This window comes from Agrilus planipennis, unplaced genomic scaffold (assembly GCF_000699045.2).
Source record: "Agrilus planipennis isolate EAB-ADULT unplaced genomic scaffold, Apla_2.0 scaffold142, whole genome shotgun sequence".
In the NCBI taxonomy this organism is placed as follows: Eukaryota; Metazoa; Arthropoda; class Insecta; order Coleoptera; family Buprestidae; genus Agrilus; species Agrilus planipennis.
Window position 1 is genome coordinate 785,926 of NW_020440123.1, and position 23,679 is coordinate 809,604.

Sequence of the window (23,679 nt, forward strand, 5' to 3'; positions counted from 1 at the left end):
TGAGGAGCTTGACGAATCAGTCTATAGAGATGGCATTAATAGACTGGAACACCGCTATGAGAAATGTATCAGCCTTGGAGGAGATTATGTTGAGAAATAAAAAAAAAAAATTTTTAAAAACCTTGTTTTTCTTGGTCAGGCCGGAAACTTATCAATCCACCCTCGTAATTAACACTACTCCTGCTGCTACTGTGGTGTGCCGGCCACGACGGGCCGATCTGCAGAAACCAAATGAAAGTCACTAATACAACAGCATCACTCACCCCATCTCAAGTACCTGGATATCGGCATTACACATGGTTCTGAAAAGAAGCGAAGAATGACGAACTTGTGGAGACTATCGTTCCTATTCCTGAGACGTAGCCGGTTCGAACTACCGGAGAGAACAAAACATTTTCTCCACAAGTGACTTGGTGACCTAACCTAACCTAACTATTCGAATTTTGGAAAAGATACTAAGGTAACCTAACCTAACTTAATCATAAGATCGGCATGTCTGCCGCTTATTTCATCAATTAGGCAAAATCATGTAATTTGAATATTGAAAAACAAACTAAGATAACCTATCCCTAATTTAACAAATGTTCACCTAAACAGGTAACAGGTTAGGATGTGGATGGGTTAGGTTATCATTAGATAATAAACTCACATTTTCGCGGACATTTTTAGCCCTTCCAGATTAATAAAATCGGCTCTTCTTAATGGTTCAACTCCGATTTGAGAAAAGGAAGCTAAAAAGTGACGCATGGTTTTGATAAATTGAGAGAACAGATATAAAATCCGCGGTTAATTTCTAATATGAATATCAAGGACGTGAAAAGTGTTCAGTTAGTTTGTGGACAATAGTCCTGTGCAAGTCTAGCGATGAAAAACAGTGTCTTTATTTCTTTAATGACGCTTCTGATTGAACGACATGGCCGACTGTTAACTGAACATATTCAAGAGATAAAAATGAGATAGATATTGTATCTTTATTTACTGTTTCATTCTGTGAAGAAACATATATATCTACGATGAGCTTGCACACTTTGTAATTCTATTATCTATATGATTACCAGCGGTTTCAATCACTCTTCATAATCCTGTCAACATCTTTTCAAAACGTTATGCCGACTCAACCATTTATTTCTGTTGACATGTACGAGAGGGCGTCCTTACTTTGTGCGATTTTTTTGTGCGCGTTGCTATTTTAAGTAAAGAGGGAATTTTTCTCGCGAAGCAAACAGCTTTTAAAAACAGTCCTTAATATCGCAGATAAAGCATCTGCCGGGACGGGATGTAATCTGCTGACACCTTTTATAAATGATCTCAGGAGGTAGCAATTTTAGCTCCATGCGGCGCACACCTCAATTACCGGGGTGTAATTGATTTGACAGCAGCGGAAATTTCTGTCCCAAACAACCTGCTGTAAACTAAGGGCATTTATTAGATTGTTCGAATATGGCCAACTCGCGAACGGCCTTATCGTCAATAATAATTAGCCGAAATAATAAAAGTAACTGTTTAACTATTGTAAAATCTTGACTTAATAGGTGAAAGTTCGAGAAAGAGTCCCTTTGAGTCATAAAATATTTAATAAATATCAATAATTAATTTACGAAGCTTCATTTATATGTTGTCCTAGGAATACTCAATTAATAGGTGCCATCACATGGCACACAGTAATATAGCTACATTCACCGCGTAGACTGCTTGGATATACACTTTAATTTCTTGAGTCAATCTTTCCTTTTATCTAAAACTGCATCCCTCACTATTTGCGAACAGTAATCTAATTTAAATCTACAGATGCCATAATGGAGGGGTTTTTAAACAGAAACCAGACCAAGACAAGTCCCTGAAAGAGGGCAGCAGCTCTTTCAGTACTCAGGGTGGCAGAGATCACGAGGATCGGTATGGCACTTTGATGCACAATACTGCGATGTGGAAGGCAAGGGGAAACCACCACATTATGATCCCAAGTATAACGTACGCAAAAATTAAATGATGGCGTCCTCTTGGGTAAAGCACTCAGGACGTAAACTAGTCCCCCATTCGGATGTTCGGGCGGGGACTACCTCGGGGGATGTCATCAATAAGTGCAATAGGGATAGGTGCAATGTTTCACGAGTCGGTGCCTGGAATGTTAGGTCAATGAGGCAAGTAGGAAAATTAGACAATTTAAAAGTAGAGATGGGCAGTGGGCACTGCGGAAAAGAAAAGGTTAGAAGCGTTCGAAATGTGGTGTTATAGGCGAATGATGAGGATATCGTGGGTAGAAAAGGTTTGAAATGAAGAGGTATTGGAAAGAATAGGAGAACAGAGGACTTTATGGAAGTCAATAAGAAATAGGCGAGATAGGTTGGTAAGGCACCTTCTCAGGCATGAAGGTCTAGTCAGAGACATATTAGAGGCAGAAACAGGAGTTAGAGGGGTAGAGGTAAACCTAGGTTAGATTACTGTTCACAAATAGTTAAGGATGTGCGATGTTCTATTTTTAAGGAAATGCGATGATTAGTTCAGGATAGGAAAGAGTGGAGGTGCGAGCCCAACCAGTCTTAGGACTGACGACCCTATGATGATAATGATATGTCTGTCTTAACTTCTATTTCTGCTCCTAATATACAGGGTATTTCTGCAAGGTTTGGAAAAGCAGAGTGATTAAATGGTAAAAAAATTGAAAGAAAACCAGAAAAAGTCGAAGCCGGTCCTGGGCGTGAATTGACAAAACAGGTATTAGTACAGCGAGTTGCGATAACAACTAAGCAAGTACATTAATGAAGACCGTAAAAAGTGTCGCTTGTCGAATGAACTGTTATGACCAGTAGCTTGAGGCTGTTACTTTATGAGTAATGCTGTGTAATATTACATTATCCTGAGAGCGGCTCTGGCCGTTCTATAAATCTGAACGAAATTGATCGATAACTATCAATTATTGTTTTTTACTCCGAAAACTTCTTGTTCCCTTTTTTTGTGGTAACATTACAATACGAATAAAACTCTTCAACAATACGGAAGGTTTTCTGTCACGTAAAATTAACAAGAACAGGTTATGGGCCCAGACATCGCTGATCCATAAGCCTAGTTTAGTTGTTACGTGATTTCTATGTTATACGAAAGAAACATTGTGTTTTTTCTATTAAACAATAAAGGTGGACATGGAAAAAGTCCAGGTTGCAAAACTCCGAGATAGCAGCAACTGGCCGCAGTGGCAGTTTGTGATTCGTACTCTGTTGGATTGGGAGTATGTGATGGGACCGAAACCAAGCCGACTTCAAATGAGGGGAAAGATATCAGTGAAGTTTTGGAGGGCTGGTTAAGGGTAGATAGAGCTGCAAGAAAATTATTTGTCACCACCGTGGAAGCCAAACCATTACAGTTTCTCATGAATTGCGAAACCGCGCGCCTTTGAGATGTGATATGCAATTTACGATTTGAAATCGGACGAAACGCTGTCGCTTTTACAGAAGCAGTTTTTTGACTTCAAGTAGGACGAATCTCTATCTTTTGTGGGCCATGTGGCAAAACGGGAACGAATGGCAAATCGTATGAAAAAATTAGGTGATACGATACCGTACTATATGTTGCTTACAAGATTCTTCCAAGAGAATTTCAACATTTACATAGTGCTTGGGACTCTACTGATGCTGCTCAGAAAGTATTGGAAAATTTAACAACACGTTAGCTGATTGAAGAGCAAAAACTGTGGAAAACAACTGAAGAAGTAGACAAAAATATAGCTTTGTTTTCTAAATTCAAAGTGAGTCAAAATTCGAAACAAGAACATGTGTAAAAGGCTGCAACGGGTTGGTATACGTGTGATAAAAAAGATCATATACGAAAAGACTGTCCAGAGTGTCCCGGGTGTGGTTCCAAACGGCTCGTGTACAAAAACTGTCCTAAAAGAAAAGGGAGAGATGAAAAATCGCAATCGATAATCAGGGTCTGAAACGGTGATGAAGTTAGTGCCGTTGATAAAGGTACTGTCCGAACAGAAAGTCGGTGTGAAGTGGTCTCCGGGAATAATGTACGATGTATTGTACACTCCCAACATGGTGTGCAACTCGTTTTCGGTGATAAAGACTGTCAAAAAGGGTATTAATTTTACTAATACGAGTTGTTTTACACGCTAAACCGGTGTGTGCTGTTGCAAATAAAGAAAAAAAATACAACGTGTAATTATACAACACGCTACTGAAGTGAAACTTCTTCAAACACACAAACATACCGGGATAGGGGCTAAGGAATTGGTTTAATGGTATTATTTGTAGGGGTGCAATGCTGACAGTAAATATACTATAGAATGTATTTATATACAACAATTACAGCTTTTCTGTCATTAGACAATACAAATTGGCGTGTACCGCCGCAACTGCTATGTTCCTGCATTTTAAGTCTGTAATATCTTCGAAAATATTCATTTAAATTATATTCTGTAAAGGGCCATATTGATCTATATTAAATGCACAATTTATTTAAAAGTACTTAATTGAATAAGGATTAATGTTGTATTGCTTAAAATCGCTTCGTAAATCAGCCATTATTTCTCGTGAAAAGTAAAGTATAAAAAGTGGTTATTGTGGGTTATCCTTAAGAGATAGACATATACCATCACGGACTTTTTTGTAGACCTTTTTAAGGTGTACAATACTCTAGTATATTATTTTGATCTATCTCGTAGGGTTCAGCCAGCGTTTGCAATCACATTACAAACCTCTAAAATTATCAGTGTTTCTCTGCTATATTAAAACCGCATTAAAATCCGTTGCGTAGTTTTAACGATCTAAGCATACATAGGGATAGACAGCGGGGGAAATGCGTTGCATGATTTCGTTACATAGCAACTCGCATGAAACGAACTTACCCTACCGTGCGTAAAGAAGTTTCACTTCAAAAAGAAAATTTGCTACAATTGTGGCATGAGCGCTTCGCGCACCAAACAAGCGCCACGTGAAAAAGATCTCAAAAGACTTGAGTATTAATGTCGAAGTAAAAAAGGAGTTCTGCAATGGGTGCATTTACGGTAAAATGCATAGAGAAAGTTTCGGAAAATGTGTTGGCCGGGCTGATAAACCACGTGATCTTATCCACTCAGACACGTGTGTGGTCCCATGGACACGAAATCTTTCACTAAGAAACGATATTACGTACTGTTTAAAGACGATTTTAGTGGTTTTCGTCATATTTATTTTTTAAGAGAAAAATTCGAAGTGAAAAATAAATTGGAACTGTTTTGTAACGAAGTAAAACATCAAGTAACTAAAATCAGATGGTGGCAAGGAATAAGACAACCAACATGTAAAAACACTCATGGAAAAATTGGGCATAAAACGTACGTTATTAAGTGTTGCAGCAACGTCTTCATATTCGTCAGTTCGATATAAAAACAGCATTTCTTTACGGCAATTTAGAAAATGACACCGAAATATATATGCATTAACCCCGGGGGTTTGAAGATGGGACTCCTCGTGTGTGCAAACTCATATAGAGTCTGTACGGGCTTAAACAGGCACCGCGCTATTGGAATAAGCGTTTCACGGGCTTTTATTTAAGTTTCGAACTGGTACAAAGTGCATTTGATTCACGTTTATACATATGTACAAAAGGACAACAAAAGCTTGTTATCGTATTATACGTGGACGACGGTTTAGTCTTTGCGAGCGATGGTTTTTGACCAAAAGAATTTAAAGCCTAAACCAATGAAACTATAAAATAGTTTTTAGGTTTCGCGTTAGTTTTTAAAAGGACGGGTGCTTATATTGACAAAATATTGAATAAATTCAACATGGAGGATTGTAAGCAAGTGTTAAAGTTGGATAGAACACACGTGGAAATTGAGACATTTTACGACAATTCCAGAGGGTCTTCAACAAGAGCTTCTGGTATTTTTAACGGAGCGTGGCCTAACCTGTTCAATTGAAGATTGACCTAGAAAGACATTCTAAAGGTTCAAAATTGGTAAGATGTAGATGGGCAGGTCATCCCTGTGATATAGAATCCTGCTTACTACACTACTGACGCTAGTTTCAGTTGAAGTGTTTTGGGTCGACAAGACAATTTGACAGTGATCAATACTAAAACATGCAACTCAAAATACACCTTTTATATTCTTACCTCTTACCTAACAGCCGTAAAATACTGTTTTCTTTCATATATCTACTTCCTCGAAGTCTTCTTCTTCGCACACATCTAATGGAAAACATTGGATAAAAATTAACACATGATAGCCGCCATTTTGGACCGAAACAAGTTCTTCTACGTCACAATAACAGTTGAGCATTATCACACTCGTATTTCTCTTTCACAACAACGATAATTATTAACGACAATCACAAAGAAATATGTCAAAGAGTACACAATGACCATCATTACAGCACGGTATCGAAAACTTGTAAGGATCGCGTGATCATCTCATCTTTGAGACACGACTCCATGAATTCTTCGATGGTGATGACGCCATCTTGATTGAGATCGAGCTTCCGGAAGACTCTGTCAATTTGTTCACGAGTTTTACGTTCTTCTTCGGCGTGGTGTTTACGGCCCATCAGATCGTGGATGGCCATGACGACTTCACTCAACTCGCCCCGACTGATGCAGCCGTCGCCATTTATGTCATATAATTTGAACGTCCACCGCAAACGTTCGTATATCGAACCGCGAAGAAGTGTTGACAATGTTACGAGTAAGTCCTGCAAAACAAAATAAAATATATATATTAAAATGCTTTTGTTGTGAATGAATATATAAAGAACTGCTGATAGTGAGTTTGAAGGTATTATTCTAAATTACCTAATGAAAAGCTATAACCACATAATTTATGCACTTTCATTAATTTCCACTAATTTTGTAAAATTTTAATTGCTAAATTACTTAAAAATAATAGATTATTACTTTTAAATTAATCACGTCGGAGGACATTACTGTTCGATTTTAAATGAAGGAAGAATCTTTCGCTTATGGATAATCTTTATACATTTTGATGCACCTTCTTTAATATGAAGGTACATATGAATATTTAAGGTAAATTGCATGATGTATCAAGTGACGCCCAACGCGTGTGGTTAAGAAAAAAAAAACAATCTGTTAGCGAAATAGAACTAATCCGCGGCTGTGATCCATAAATTGAACTAGCTTGTACAAAAACTACAATGCCGCGAAAAAGTGAGAAGATCGCCGACGTCGACGAGCTGGAGGATACCACATTTTTGGAGTGCATAATAAACACCATGGCGCCTAAGACAGAAACACAAATCCAATTTAGTACATCGAAATTGGAACTTCTCCTACAGCGAATGCTTCTTTCAACGGAGACGCTGCCGAAAGTCCCGTTAGTTTCTTGAACGATTGCGAATCATTCAATCAAGGAATTAATGATAAATGCAGCATCATGATGGCGTCCTTGCGATAAATTCCAGATACAATGGGATGACTTCAAAGTCAGACTTTTGGCAAAACACAACAGCCCAGAAGTTTTAGCAAACTTTACGGAACAACTATATGGTCAAAAACAGGGGAGTAAAGACGACACAGAAATATTCCTGCTGAACAAGATGCAACTTCTCTACAGACTCGAACCGAAGAAATCTGAGGAGTCTTGTATACAATTACTCATCGAGCTTTTGCGGCCCTCGGGCCGTATCTTCCTACGAGCACCCAAGCCTTATACCCTGGATGAGCTCCTGAGAAGAGCAACAGAGGTCGATCGTGATCTCGCCTAAACTCCTGTCCCTTCGTTTGCCCGTCTCCGCCCACGAGACGAACCGTACACCTAAAACAGGTGCCATTACTGCTCGGAAAGGCATTTCCACCGGGATTGTTCGATCCTCCAGGAAAAGCGATCTGCTCTAAATGTTTCGACGCAGTCGGGAAACTGGAAACAGGCCAAGAGAAATACGGCCTCACTGCGCTCAATAATGGCCAGGGATTCGCCAATTCAAAACCACCAGATCAACACATCACCTTGTGGGATGTCGAAAATACCACTCCGTCTACAAGAAATGTACGTTAAAGCGTTGTTGGATACGATAGCATCCCACAACTTCATTGGTACTCGTCTGGCAGACGATTTAAAGATCAACATCAACCGCCAGTCTTATTAATGGAACAACCATTCGTATTTTGGGCACCGCATCAATCACAATGTATGTCAACGGGACTACTCAAGAAACTGAAGTCTTCATTGCCCTTGGTTTAAAAGATGATTTTATTCTCGGTAACCCGTGGTTCTGGTTAACAAAAAGAATAGTGACGTAAGGTTCTGCGTTGATTTCCGTAGTTTGAAGAACCTCATCTACGATGAAGTTTCGCCTCGTCTCACTATACTGGAGACTCTAAAAACCTTAGGAAAATGCAACATCTTCTCAAGTATAAATCTAAAGTCAGGCTATTAGCAGATCCTGATGCATCCTGGTTTCCGTCATCCCACCACTTTTACCGCTCTCGACGGAGGAAAATTCCACTTCAGGATTATGCCATTTGGGCTGAAAGGAAACTTCTGCTACGTTTCAACGTACAATGGGCCAAGATGTAGTTGGCGGCATACTTGCGAAAATTTTGTCTCGTATATTTCAACGATATAATAGTGTTCTTGCGTACCTGGGAAGAACATATCCAACACCTACTTGGCGTAAAGAGATTACAGCAACACAATTAGGCAAGTGCACTCGAAAAATGCGTCTTCGGTTCCCGAACATTAACTTATCTGGAAATTCTTCACTGTCCAGTCACCTTGATTGAGTTCACGAAGCGCCCGTTGCAAACGCTCGGAAGTAAAGAAGTTGTTGGGATTATTCAACTGACTATTAGAACAGTCATCTCAGCCTCCTTTACAGATCTTCTCAGTCCCAAAAGAAAGTGGTGTTGGAGCCGCGAATGTCAGCAGTCCTTCGACATCATCCGGAAACTTATGCAGCAAGCCTTTCAGATTTCGAAAAGACATTTATCTTGCGAAACGGATGTCTATAAGCAGAGAGCCGCCGCCGTTTTATATCAGGAAGGGCCTATAGGAGAAAGGTAAGTCATCTCTTATTTCTTACCCGATTCAATCCCACGGAACGAGCATGTCATAGTAACGAACAGGATTGCCTCGCCGTTTGTTTGTGCTATAAAAAAATACCGCCCTTATTTAGAAGACAAGCGATCCATTTTAAGAACTGACAATCGTACTATTACATGGCTGCAAAACGTGAAGGATGCAAAATTGATCAGGTGGGCATTTCTCTTACAAGAGTTTACCTTTACCTAGGAACACAACCTCCGGACACAGATGACACCAGCTGTCTTCTCCCATCTCCAGTAACAACTGTGCTGTTCCTGGAGTATTACAAATTCAGAACGAAACACTCTACGACCAAATTAAGGGGGAACAACAGTGTAATTCAACTTCGGCAGCGTCACGAATTTCTGAGGGAAAACTCTGTAGGCCATATCGGAGGTGACACCGAATTTCTTCAGAGTCATCCAGGAAACAACTCGACGATTATCGTTCATTTTTAAATGGGCCAATATGAAATTTATTTTAGTAGTAACCAATATTTTCTCTCCTTTGGTGGAAACATACCCTGTTAGTTACGCAACACAGCACAGCTGGTATGTCCGTCTACTAGAGCAAAAAGTCTTCCATTGGTTTTATTTTTTTTTATCGTTTTCCTTAACGTTTTTAATTTTAATTTTGGTAATTTTTATCACAGAAATACCATTGCTTTCTAATCCTATGTTATCACACATGTCTAGTCTTTTCTCAACAACATTGGTTTTTTCCTTTTCTGTTGCGAAATCGACTTCATGTCTGTTTCCGCCCTTGCCTTACTGCCCATTCTCAACCCCACTTGTCCTCAACCCTTGCTTGTTACTGGAGTTGGTATCAATGGCCACGCTTTCCTCAGTACCGACAACCGAGCGGCATGGCCTAGAGGTTTAGACATATTGCTTAGAATTCGGGAGGACGCCGGTTCGATTCCGGGTCCGTCTGCCTTGGTCCAAGTTTTGCTGTGGTTTCCTTGGATCATTTAGGCAAATGCTGGGGCAGTAATATTCCACAGATAATCTTTCACTCTTTTCTGTCTTCATTTCGTCCGTCACAACTTTCTCACTCGAACCACCACCCACCCATTCCCACGATTCCTGAAAGCAGGCTGAAGAGAGCCTTCCGCCCTACCTTCCGGCGTAGTCCGAAGGGACTTCCGGCCCACCAGCATTATTGGCTGGTGGGAATGAAACACCCAAAAGTTTTTTTTTCAGTACCGACAAACTCCAACATTTTACACACTCAGGCAAGAAGGAGGGAGTAAGTCAACAGCCAACCTGTCACCTCTATAGTAAGCCCAGTATCCCCCTGTGCAAACGGGAAGGCATTTGTGTATGTGCATTTTTGACTCATACTTTGATCGTTAGTTTTAAGTTATTATTACATAATTTTACTCTTGCTCATTTTTTTTTATGTTATTAGGTTTTTTGTATATATCAACGTAAATTAAATAAATAAATGTGTTAAGTGCTGTATCAAAGTGTTCCCAATTCAGGCACTGAGCCCTAGTGTTTGTTGTTAGCGTAAATTGAAAAGGTATGAGGTTATGCAATACATAAATGGTTTTCTACATTTGCAAAGTCCTTACATAACTTACTTCATTTACATACATAATTTAGAATAGCAAGTAGATCCATCTCAAAACTAATAAATAATTGCCAAGATTTTGGGCTTTCTCTTTCCCGGACCTCAATATTTGTATTGTCGCTAGGTATATGAGTTTTCTTTCCATTATTGTTTTTTTTTTATGTCCTTGTTTATAATAATTTCTTAATACTATTATTAGTTTTGCACATACTCAACGTTTTGTTAGTGTGTTTTCTTCATAATGTTCTTTATAAAGTGCCTTCATAAATGATCGAGAACCATGTGAATTCATTTTTATACCGATAGTGTATTTGTTAATTTGAGATTGGCGCTCTAAATCTGGTTACTAGTAAGTTACTAAAAATATTGTCCTTTGTCAATTATTAGTAGTCAGTGTCGTCCTTGTGAGTTTGGGCTGTTTTAATAAAGATAATAAAATACTGATTCTTGCCTATTTGCCTCTCGTGTTCATTGTAATTTATTCCCATTTCATATGATACTACTAAACATTTTAATTATTTTGACTTTTCATAAAATACCTACTATTGCAACTTAATAATTTTCTAACTATTTAAATGTCGCCACTGGAATTTGTCAGAAATCATTTAGGGATATTTAAATTATACTTCGTTTACATTCTGTAGGGATGTGATTTACAGTTTGACCGGCGCAAAGTAGAAAAGAAGAGCACTAGGCCAGAAAAGAAAGGAGACAACTCTCGGCCAAACTCTTAACCGGTGAGGAGCGTATAGTCCGTACACTACTGTATGGAAAAATAGACCATTTTATCCACTAAAATTGGATTGTTCAAATGTACTGTTATTGGTACCAATTACTACTGAAAATTACAACGAAATGTTTACTTATATTTGAAGACATATTAAAGGCTTTAACACTTGTTTTCGACCCGCACTGCTATTTATGATTGCACAAAACATTTGGCAAGTACTGTATGAAAAAGTATGTAAAATGAACAACAGTCGAGAGTATAATGAGCTTTTTTCTCCCTACCTGCGATTTTGCATCCAAGACATTGGAAGGGGCACATCGCTAGAGAAAGTAAATGAAGTATAATTTTGTGCGTCTGGTATTTTTGGTTGTATACACGCGAAGGTCACGTGGCTCTCGATCATTTATGAAGGCATTGTACTTCAGCATCATCTTCAATTATTTATTGTAAAAACAAGTGCTTAGGTACATATAGAAATCTACGAATAAATTGTTATTTAAGTCGCAAGTTTATATTTTCCTTGTTTCATATTATTTTCTTTTCAGCTGTGCTATTTAATTTCTGTTTAAGTTTATTCGAGTGCAACTTCCGACTTTCGAGTAAAATGTAGAAATGATAAAGCTACATAGTAAAGTCAAAACTTTACGAGATAAAAACAGTTTTACACTGACTTGAACTCGTCTTAAGTGCTCCATCCTTTTCAGCAACCATATTTCGCGAGTAATCTGGCTATAAAAAGTAACAACCGAATGGAACTATACAACAACTTCATTTGATTGTTACTTTGTATGAAAGAATTTCATCTTGAACAGTAATGCAACGTGAAGAGAACAGACACGGGTAGTGCAACTGGAATTTGTTATAGAAATGAGATACCCGCAAGAATATACTCGTTTAGTTTTGATGATCCTGGAGTAAAATTAAATCAAATAGCAGAATTAATTATTTATTAATCCTTATTTTTATGTAGTCCATAATACGATCTAATTTGAATGCAATATACAACTGAATTTTTCCAATTTAAACAATAAATGGCAGTCATAAACTTTATAAATTAAAGTGATAACGTAATTAGAAAAAGGTTGTTAAAGGTGTATGTTTGGTACGCGGCGCTGTACGGGTGCGAAACATGGACAGCAGGCGCGGCGGAAAAGAAAAGGTTAGAAGCGTTCAAATGTGGTGTTACAGGCGAATGATAATGATACCGTGGATAGAGAAGGTTGGAAATGAACAGGCATGGGAAAGAGTAAGAGAATAGAGGACTCTATGGAAGTCAATAAGAAATAGGCGAATTAGGTTAATAGGACAGCTTCTCAGGCATGAAGGTCTAATCAGAGACATATTAGAGGCAGAAACGGAAGTTAGGAGGGGTAGAGGTAGATCTAGATTAGATTACTGTTCGCAAATAGTTAAGGATATGGGTTGTTCTAGCTTTAGGGAAATAAGAAGATTAGCGCACTATAGGAAGGAGTGGAGGTGTATGTCCAACCAGTCTTAGGACTGACGACCTTATGATGATGAAAGTGATAACGATAACTAATATTATTTATTTTAATAGAAACACGAGGGCTAACGCCTCGGTAGTAGTTTGATGTGGTCCCAATTTCTAGTATAAGCACTTCTGGGTTATACCTATTAACTTTCTAGTCTATAGAAAAGTTATTGTCGTGAATCCGATCATAAAAATCATAATTTTCGACAAATTTCAAAATTTGAAAGTGGAAACAGCTCTATAACATAATTTCAAGAAAAACTATTTAAAAATTGTTATTAACAGGGAAGGATAGACAAGATGCCCAGAACCCGGATGCACATGTTTAAAATTGACCCTACAATCTTCTGATTTTTTTGCATACGGAGAAATTCGTTGACAATTAAAAAAAAAAATAAATATACTGACCACACAGTACGAGTGCGAGCTATTTTAGTCGGAAAGTATCGATCGACGGAATTTAGCCATTTCTTTGAGCAACCTTACATACGCACAAAGACGCTCTAAAATTTTCAATATTAAATCATTTTCTTAGATGATTCAATATTTATACCTGTACGCGGGCAATGAGTTAGGAGATATATTAGATAAGGACAATCGTGTGGAGATAGATGAACTAGGTTATCCCATAATGAGGATAGTGTGGATAAAAAAGGTTAGAAATGAATAGGTATTAAAAAGGAATAGGAGAACAGAGGACTCTATGGAAGTCAATAAGAAAAAGGCGAGATAGGTTGGTAGGACTAGTCAGAGACATATTAGAGGCAGAAAGAGAGGAGTTAAGAGGAGTAGAGGTAGAATTAGATTAGATTACTGTTCGCAAACAGTTAAGGATGTGGGATGTTCTAGTTTTAGGGAGATGCGAAGATTATAGCTCAAGATAGAAAGGAGTGGAGATGCGAGTCCAACCAGTCTTAGGACTGACGACCTTATGATGATGAAACTATTTTCACATTACGAAAAAAGACTTGAAATGAAGGGACGTGAACCTTCTAACCAAAATAAATCAAACGCAAACAAAAAAACGGGGGTAACCATATCAATTGGTACGTCAAGGAATCTGTGTAGATATTACTTATGTGAATGGATTTGCGGATTATTTAGAAGACTCTCTGTGGATAAATACTTGTGTTGTGACAAGGTGAAAAGGCGAAGAAGCTTATTCTTCTATCCTGTGCGTGAACAACTTGAATCAATCAAGCTGTAATTGAAAAACAGCAGTTCCAATTTTAATGACAAAGTAGTTGATCATCTGACGGCACAGAAGGAAAACCGGATCGATCTAAAGTTCTTATCAAGCAGGCTCAATAAGTAAGGAGGAAAATTGATCCCGAAATTGGGCTGTTGTAAATTCGGTCAGTCATTATGGCAAGTAGAAGAATTCATTACGTTAAGATGTAAATTCGGCCGCTCCGTTCAATCTACCGAAAATTGAGTATGCAAATTCGGTCGGAAAAAATTGCTTTTAGGTATACGTTTGTTGGAGAGAACACTTACCTTCTACGTATTAATTATTGAAATAAAAGGAATATTAAAGGGCAATAAAATAACGCTTTATAAAAAAAAGCAGCAGTTTCTTTTAGTAATGTAATTATCATACGTTCATATATAGGGTGTCCCAGTTATAATAATTAATATTTATATCACAGACTCCTACGAGCATTTGGAACATAAAATGTTATAACACTTTTGACTTTTGAAATAAAATAAAAACTTACAAAATTATAACGGCTTTGATGCCGGTCCTGCACAATCGCAAATTAATTATGACTGCCAGCTGGTCGTAGAAAAATTCACCTTCAGTAGGTCGGAATCAACTGCTTTTTGGGGTGATGTTATTTTTTATGTTTGGTATTAAGTTACGGATCAGCCGAAGAAAATGCACTCGCGTTAAGGTCCATTAGATGACTGAACAAGTTAGAAAAACTACGTATCTATCACAATTGAAAATCCCATAATCGTAAACTGAAGTGGACCTTATGTGGCCCATGACGTCGAGTATTATGTTATTTTAAATAGAAAAGAAATTATAACGATTACGGAATAGTTAGAATCGGTGCACAAACAACCCTGGCCATCCAGCGTTTGGTAAAGGTTTTGTAACTTAACGTACTAGTGTACGAAAATAAATGTATGTTTGGTTGTAAAAGTTGAGACAAGATGCAGACCTACTTTGACCAAACACATGTGCTAAACTGCTCATTCTGACGTAAGTTTTGCCTGACAGGGCTCATTAACCCCACGTGGAGTAATACAAGGGCGTGTCCAGAAGGACCAATTTTTTGTTTTTATTAAATGTAAAAAGCTAAATATTGATATAACCTTGTATAATTACACTGCTGGAAGTGACTGGAACAAATACACATAATGTTGTAGTTTCTAACAAGTTGTTCAGTTCGCTTTGGATTGTTGTGGAATTTACTTGTTTGTTAGTGTTAGTTTATTTTTTTAGTATAAAAGACTATTACAATAAGGACAATTAGTAGTGTGATAGTGCATTCTAGTAGGGTTCTTATTCAACCGTCAGTTGGTGGTGAGGTACATTACCAATGCCTATCGTATAATTCGAAATATTCCCGGTATCTTGGCCAAAAATCGCAGCAACTGGGTACGCCGCTGTAAGTGTTGCATTGAAGCGAATGGCGGACAATTTCAACATTTTTTTTTACCTTTTTTTTACAAGGTGGAAGTGCATTCGGCTTCTTCCCAATAAGTACTTGTTACATCCACACTACATCAGCTGAGCGACGTTATTCGCCTAGATCCAGGCCCGTAATGAAACAAATTGTACGTTCAAATTTACAAAGACGATTTGCGAGCTCAATTGTCACTGGACTGAAAAATTGTATAACACTTTTTTGTTGTATTTTGTGTCAGGAAGCCATTGTTTTTTTTAAATTATTATAAATGGGACACCCTGTATATATTAATATGTACTCATCTTTACCAAAATGTATTGCTTTTGCTTAACAGCTTATGCAATAGTGATGTTAGTTTCAGATAATCTAAAATATTAATTTTTCCGTTGCCAGTAGTGAATTGACTAATTAAGAGAGGGATTGTTATCTATATTCTTATCATCCGTATTTTCCACTTAAAATGTTGTTTTTATTTTCTGTCTACCTGAACACAAACAGGCTAAATTTACAATTAATGTTTGGGGGTTACGAATCCTTTCTGTCCGAATTTATTGGAGCAATTAACAGAAACCAATTAATTCGACCGAATTGTCAAGCGTCAATCGCACATCGGATATGGAAGGATCTCTGAAGAAGTTCGCCACTCGTGCTAGCGAAACGTTACGAAGCAACTCCAACACACGACGGAACTTAAACCCGAATGAGAACAGCACCAGTTCAGTCAATGTTCTGTCTGAATTGTCTACAGCGTGCTAATGAGAACTAATAACGAATTCCAAACCGAGATCAACGTTTGGCGATTTTGACAGATCATTGGTAGAGGTAATTCAAAATAGCATGAACATTGGTCATGAAAACGATGAGCTACACTCGCTATATAGAGGAATTAAATAAAATTTATTTTTTTAGATATTATTATCGTTTTCGACACTAAATTACTGCTTTCATGAGTATTGCTCAACTTGCTCGGAAGGGTGTGGGAGGCAGCAGGTCTAGCAGAACTCTAAGGCCAATAGCGTTAGGTCTATTGCTTCTGATCTTTCGTTATTTCTAAACTTTGAATAGAGTTAGTTCAGAATTTTGAGTATATTTTTGAATAGGTAATTCCACTATTCTTATTCTTTCGTAAATATATACATATGATTATAATTTTTCGGTGAGCGTCTTCGATAGTTTAGAGCTAAAATCTATTTCTTACTATTTCGTATATTCAGAAATTCCAAAATACTAGATTACTCTCCACAAGTAGTTATGCAAGTGGAATGTTTCAGTTTTACGATATGCGAAGATTAGATCAGTATAGGAAAGATTGGTGGTGCGTGTCCAACCAGTCTTAGGACTGATGACCTTATAATTATGATGATGATTTGATATTATGGTCACCTTGTCGTTTGATTACAAAACATACTAAAGTTGCTTAGTCATATCTAATATTACCTACCGTATGTTATGTGTTGGTTTCAACACTAATATTACCTTATCTAGTTTATTGATATTGAATCCACAGCATTTCTACCTATCCAAACTATTACCTATACATATTAACATGAAGATAAACAGTCAAGAGAATTACTTTAGGTAGCGTTTGAGAGCATACAACTTAGAATTGCCTACCAGACTAGCGTCGAGAGGATTCCAATTGCCAACACAGTTCTAATTAATTTTCGTCGTTTGAAATACTATTCTATTCATCTCTTATCTGTGGTAACTCGTCTTGAGTCTTTAAGAGGAGGGAGCAGTTCAATATTTTCTTTATTTTCCAAATATGTATTGGTTTTGGAGGATAAGATACGCAATAATGATTAGTTTGCATATGAATATTACCATAAAGTTCTTGGTCAACAGTAGGTTGGTACAGCCCATTTCAATTTGTTAGAATTGTGACCTTGTGTTTCGAATAAGAAAGATGACGGACAAAAGACAGAAAAGAGTGAAAGGTTAGGTTATCCAGTAAATATTAGTCCCAGCATTTGCCTGATCCAAGGAAACCCCAGAAAAACTTGGATTAGGGCAGATGGACTCGATGCTATGCCGTTTGTTGCCAACTGACCTAGTTACTCTCGTTAAAAAAGCGTTCAATAAATAACTACAGACGGCGTAGTGAACGCCATCTGTAAACGATACAATTTGAAAGGTTGATATTCTTAATCTAAAAGGAACTTGTCAAACTTTAAAATCTTAGTAACCAATATGTTCAGTTGACATTTACTGCACCGTTCCGTTACACCGTTACTTCATTAATGTGCTATCGAATTAGAAAACAGAGATTGACTTTTGTAGGTGCAATGCAATGCCCACTTACAACGTTTCGTCTCATGTGATTTGCAAAACTAAAATCCCGAGCTTTAACAGGCTTTAAAGTAGGAACTAAAACTGCTAATACAATTATACTAATTTACAGGGTTTGTCCGGAAAGTAATAGGACTGATTTCCTTTCGCCGCGACTGTACATCGGAGCATGCGCGCACAGACTGGATTCGGTAGAAGGCATTCCTAGCTAACAAACGAGCGGCTGGTGAGTTGTCTCCGAGCACCTGGAGAGTCAGAACAGGCTTTTTCGCGCGACGTGTTTCTGTGAATGGTGCAAGCCGAAAATGCAGCGTTCGTTAGAGCAGAAGTACGCGATTAAATTCTGTGTGGAACTCGGTAAATCTGCGACAGATTCGTTTGATATGATCAAGCAGGCTTACCCAGATGTTGCTTTAGCAAGAAGTGGTGTGTTTCGGTGGCGCCAGGCCTTTTCAGAGGGCCGGGAAGAGGTCGCCGATGAAGACCGTGCTGGAAGACCTTCGATTTCGACAAACACCGACAATGTGACTCGTGTGCGCGAAGTTTTGAACTCAGACCGTCGACTAAGTATTCGTTTAATTGCCCAGATATTAAATTTACCAAAACCTGTGGTTCATGACATTGTGACGGAGCATTTGATCATACAAGATGGTCCCAAAAGTGCTCACTGACGACCAGAAATTGCGGCGAGTGGAAGTGTGCCAAGAAAATTTAAACATTCGTGAAAGTGACCCCCAATTTTTGAATAACGTAATCACAGGTGACGAGTCATGGATGTTTGAGTATGATCCCGAGACAAAGAGGCAATCTTCCGAGTGGCACACGACGGCGTCTCCTCGCCCAAAAAAGGAAAGAATGAGCAAATCCAAAGTGAAAACGATGCTCATTGTCTTTTTTGACATGAAAGGCATCGTCCACCATGAATTTGCTCATCCTGGACAAACCGTCAACGCCAAGTTTTACGTGGAAGTGCTCAAGAGATTCAAACGAAGGGTCAATCGGGTCCGACAAGACATCGCAGCCAGGGCCGGCATCCTAAAGCTTCCGCAGCCGTCCTACAGCCCAGATGTGCCCCCCCCCCGAACTTTTTTGTTTGCTCGCCTGAAAAGGCCGATGAAAGTCAAGCATTTTGAGACGACAGAGGGCATCCAAGCAGCATGTACCGCGGCTGTTAAGGCTATTCCGGAGAATGCCTTCCGTGACGCCTTCAATGCTTGGAAATCGCTCTGGCAGTGCTGCATCGACGCAGGAGCCTATTTTTTTAAAAGTTTTTAAAGAATTGTAACGATTGGCTGAATAAATTTTTTTAAATCGACTCAATCCTATTACTTTCTGGACAAACCCTGTATTCCTTGAATTTATTAAAACGCCGTTAATCTATTCGTTTGAGGTTATAATATGCAATTCGCATCAGAAAATGTCAAATATTTTAAATAAATAGGCAACGACATTGGTACTAGAAAAGAGAATGCAGTGCGGTCAGAATTAGGTGGACCAGCGGAAGTAATTCCATTAACGGTTGAACGGCTGACCTTTCTTAATGTTCCATTTAGGAAATCTATTTTGATGTGGATGCGTCTATCTGGCCCTTATATCGCACCAAAGAAGAGGGCTTTGTTTCAACGTCAAATAGCCTCATAAATTTCGAGGGATAAAAACGAATGACTCCTTTACGTAAAAGAAGAAAAATAAAACCACCTGGCTACACGGCAATATAACATACCCAAAAAAAAAACAACTATAATAACAACTTGACTATTATTCGAGACACTGATGAATATACGAGGGTGGATTGATAAGTTTCCGGCCTGACCAAGAAAAACAAGGTTTTTAAAAATTTTTTTTTTTTATTTCTCAACATAATCTCCTCCAAGGCTGATACATTTCTCATAGCGGTGTTCCAGTCTATTAATGCCATCTCTATAGACTGATTCGTCAAGCTCCTCAAAATAACCATTTACAGCTTCGATTACTTCTTCATTGTCCGCAAATCTCTTACCGCCANGAAAGTGACCCCCAATTTTTGAATAACGTAATCACAGGTGACGAGTCATGGATGTTTGAGTATGATCCCGAGACAAAGAGGCAATCTTCCGAGTGGCACACGACGGCGTCTCCTCGCCCAAAAAAGGAAAGAATGAGCAAATCCAAAGTGAAAACGATGCTCATTGTCTTTTTTGACATGAAAGGCATCGTCCACCATGAATTTGCTCATCCTGGACAAACCGTCAACGCCAAGTTTTACGTGGAAGTGCTCAAGAGATTCAAACGAAGGGTCAATCGGGTCCGACAAGACATCGCAGCCAGGGCCGGCATCCTAAAGCTTCCGCAGCCGTCCTACAGCCCAGATGTGCCCCCCCCCCGAACTTTTTTGTTTGCTCGCCTGAAAAGGCCGATGAAAGTCAAGCATTTTGAGACGACAGAGGGCATCCAAGCAGCATGTACCGCGGCTGTTAAGGCTATTCCGGAGAATGCCTTCCGTGACGCCTTCAATGCTTGGAAATCGCTCTGGCAGTGCTGCATCGACGCAGGAGCCTATTTTTTTAAAAGTTTTTAAAGAATTGTAACGATTGGCTGAATAAATTTTTTTAAATCGACTCAATCCTATTACTTTCTGGACAAACCCTGTATTCCTTGAATTTATTAAAACGCCGTTAATCTATTCGTTTGAGGTTATAATATGCAATTCGCATCAGAAAATGTCAAATATTTTAAATAAATAGGCAACGACATTGGTACTAGAAAAGAGAATGCAGTGCGGTCAGAATTAGGTGGACCAGCGGAAGTAATTCCATTAACGGTTGAACGGCTGACCTTTCTTAATGTTCCATTTAGGAAATCTATTTTGATGTGGATGCGTCTATCTGGCCCTTATATCGCACCAAAGAAGAGGGCTTTGTTTCAACGTCAAATAGCCTCATAAATTTCGAGGGATAAAAACGAATGACTCCTTTACGTAAAAGAAGAAAAATAAAACCACCTGGCTACACGGCAATATAACATACCCAAAAAAAAAACAACTATAATAACAACTTGACTATTATTCGAGACACTGATGAATATATTAAGGGATCTCTGAAAGTAAACGGAATGATTTGAGGTTTTTATTTTTTGAATTTAATTTTTTCGAAGCTGTCTCGTTAATTTATTACGTATTCGTTAATTAGCTCACTGGTTTATGTTTATGTTTATGTTTATGTTGAACCTATAAATCTTTTTATTTGCTAGTTGTTTGATTGAAGAGTATTGTATTATCAAATCAACTGACTTATTTTTATATGAAACATTTTGACATTTTTAATAGTGGTTAATATGAAATATTAATGTGAAAATACATTTTCAATTTTTTAACCACTATAAACTACCTTAGGTTAATGGGGGAAAATTTGTTGCTGTTGTCACACCCTTGCCGCATTTTTTGACATATTTAATGCCAAAAGTCCCGAGTTCGATTCCCGGCGAGGGTGTGACCAAAGCAACAAATTTTCCTTCATTAGCCTGAGGTAGTATATATCACCATCATCATAAGGTCATTAGTCCTAAGACTGGTTGGACACGAACCTCCACTCTTTCCTATCCTGAGCTAAACTTCGCATTTCCCTAAAACTGGAACAGCCCACATCCTTAACTATTTGCGAAGAGTAATCTAATCTAGGTCTACCTCTACCCCTCCTAACTCCTGTTTCTGCCTCTAATATGTCTCTGACTAGACCTTCATGCCTGAGAAGGTGTCCTACCAACCTATCTCGCCTATTTTTTATTGACTTCCATAGGGTCCTCTGTTCTCCTATTCTTTCCAATATCTCTTCATTTCTAACCTTTTCTACCCACGATATCCTCATCATCCGCCTATAACACTACATTTCGAACGCTTCTAACCTTTTCTTTTCCGCCGCTCCCACTGTCCATGTTTCACACCCATACAACGCCGTGCTCCAAACATACACCTTTAAGAACCTTTTTCGAATTTCTAAATTAACCGTACGCGACCTAAGAAGTTATTAAAGGCGACACGACCCTGCGCTATCCTCTGTTTTATATCCCTACTACTCCTTCCGTCCTGACTTATCTGACTTCCTACATACCTAAAATCGGCCACTTCTTCTAATTTTTCTACCTTTATATTCGCTCTTTCCCTACTTTTTCTTCCCTTGCATATCAGTATTTTAGTTTTACTTTTATTTATTTTCATACAGTACGATCTGTCAGTACCGCTTCCGTTTTATTTAAAGCTATCTCTAGGTCCTCTAAGCATACTAATCTTTTGCCCTTGCACGTCTATCCCTACAGTTGTACTGTCTTTAATGATGTTGATGGCGTCTTCGATGTATAGATTAAAAAGTAGCGGTGACAGTGTGCATCCCTGCCTGACTCCCTTCCTAATATTTACTTCTCTACGTTGNTTTCCCTACTTTTTCTTCCCTTGCATATCAGTATTTTAGTTTTACTTTTATTTATTTTCATACAGTACTGATCTGTCAGTACGGCTTCCATTTTATTTAAAGCTATCTCTAGGTCCTCCTTGCTAGATGCTAATACTGCTATGTCATCTGCAAATCTAAGCATACTAATCTTTTGCCCTTGCACGTCTATCCCTACAGTTGTACTGTCTTTAATGATGTTGATGGCGTCTTCGATGTATAGATTAAAAAGTAGTGTTGACAGTGTGCATCCCTGTCTGACTCCCTTCCTAATATTTACTTCTCTCTATTGCAGCCCCATCTCTATAACTGCCTGTTGCTCTTTTTACAAACTTAGTATCACTCTTCTAGCTTTGCAATTCATCCCTACATTTTTAAGTATATTTAACATCTTGTCCCATTTAAGAGGTAGTTTATAGTGGATAAAAAATTGAAAATGAATTTTTACATTAATATTTCATAAAAACCACTATTAAAAATGTCAAACTATTTCATATATGTAGTATTACATAATTACATTAGTTCGACAGATCTGTGACCTCTTAAGTACGGTTTGTCGTGTAGCCGTTGTCACCTCTCGCAGCTTAGTGGTTAGAGCATTGGTGCGTAAAAGGGTGTGACAACATCATATAAAATTAGTGACATACACACCTATTTCAACATTTTACAAAATTCTACCTCTTTAGGAAACTGAAAGGGATTTGCAAAGATTGCATGTTTTTTTTGGTCCGATTTAGTTGAAACTGGTTAAAAAATTCAATCTCTGTTGGGGGAGAGGAATGATGAAGTGGAGTTGCAATATTTAAATGGAACATATATTATTTGTGGTCAGCTTTACTTGAAATTTGGTCTGAATGGTCTCTCAATTAATTTCTGAAAGACCTATTTCGACATTTTAAAAAATTCAACCTGCAAAGGGGGGAGGCGGTAAAAAAGTGTTGTAATTTTTGTTTGGAATACACTTTATTTGTGGTTGAATGTACTTGAAACTTCGGACATATCCTATTTGATATTATTATTCAAATGAAAACGTTTTTATGGGGTATATTTTATTTGTACTCGGATTTACTCGAAGGTTGCTCATTGTTGAAATTAAGCAAATACGTGTTTTGGAAATTTTTAAAAATTAACCCTTAGGGATGAAATGTTGTTGTTATGTTTGTATTTGAAATCCAAGATGACGACATTACATAAAATTAAAACGTTGTAAGGGTGAATTGGGAGTTAAAAGGTTTTATGGAGAAACAAAATTAATTTCTGCGAGCGAAGCCGCCGGGAAAAACTAGTAGTTTCATAAATTGAATGTTTTGAATTTTTCTTTGTATATTTTTAATGGAGTTGAACGAATCTAATACCTCGCTATGTTTTTATTTATTTTATGTTCTATCTAAACAGATCTCGAGTGTACTTTTGAGAGGGATCGCAGCCGACGTTGTCAAAATGATATATCTTGGAAGTTTTCAATCAGTTAAGAAACAGAAAACTTTGGGGAGAACAATTTCAAGGGGTGTTATCAT

General features: G+C 38.0%; 1 protein-coding gene across 1 annotated transcript in view; it reads right to left on the minus strand.

Moving 5' to 3' along the window:
* The window catches only part of LOC108736815 (calsenilin), a 48,064-nt gene that overhangs the window by 17,944 nt on the left and 6,441 nt on the right, over positions 1 to 23,679 (minus strand). The window contains exon 2 of the mRNA XM_025979593.1: positions 6,094 to 6,668. Within this exon, the coding sequence (XP_025835378.1) occupies positions 6,348 to 6,668 (321 nt within the window). The 3' untranslated portion in view covers positions 6,094 to 6,347. The remainder of the gene's footprint in view (positions 1 to 6,093; positions 6,669 to 23,679) is intronic.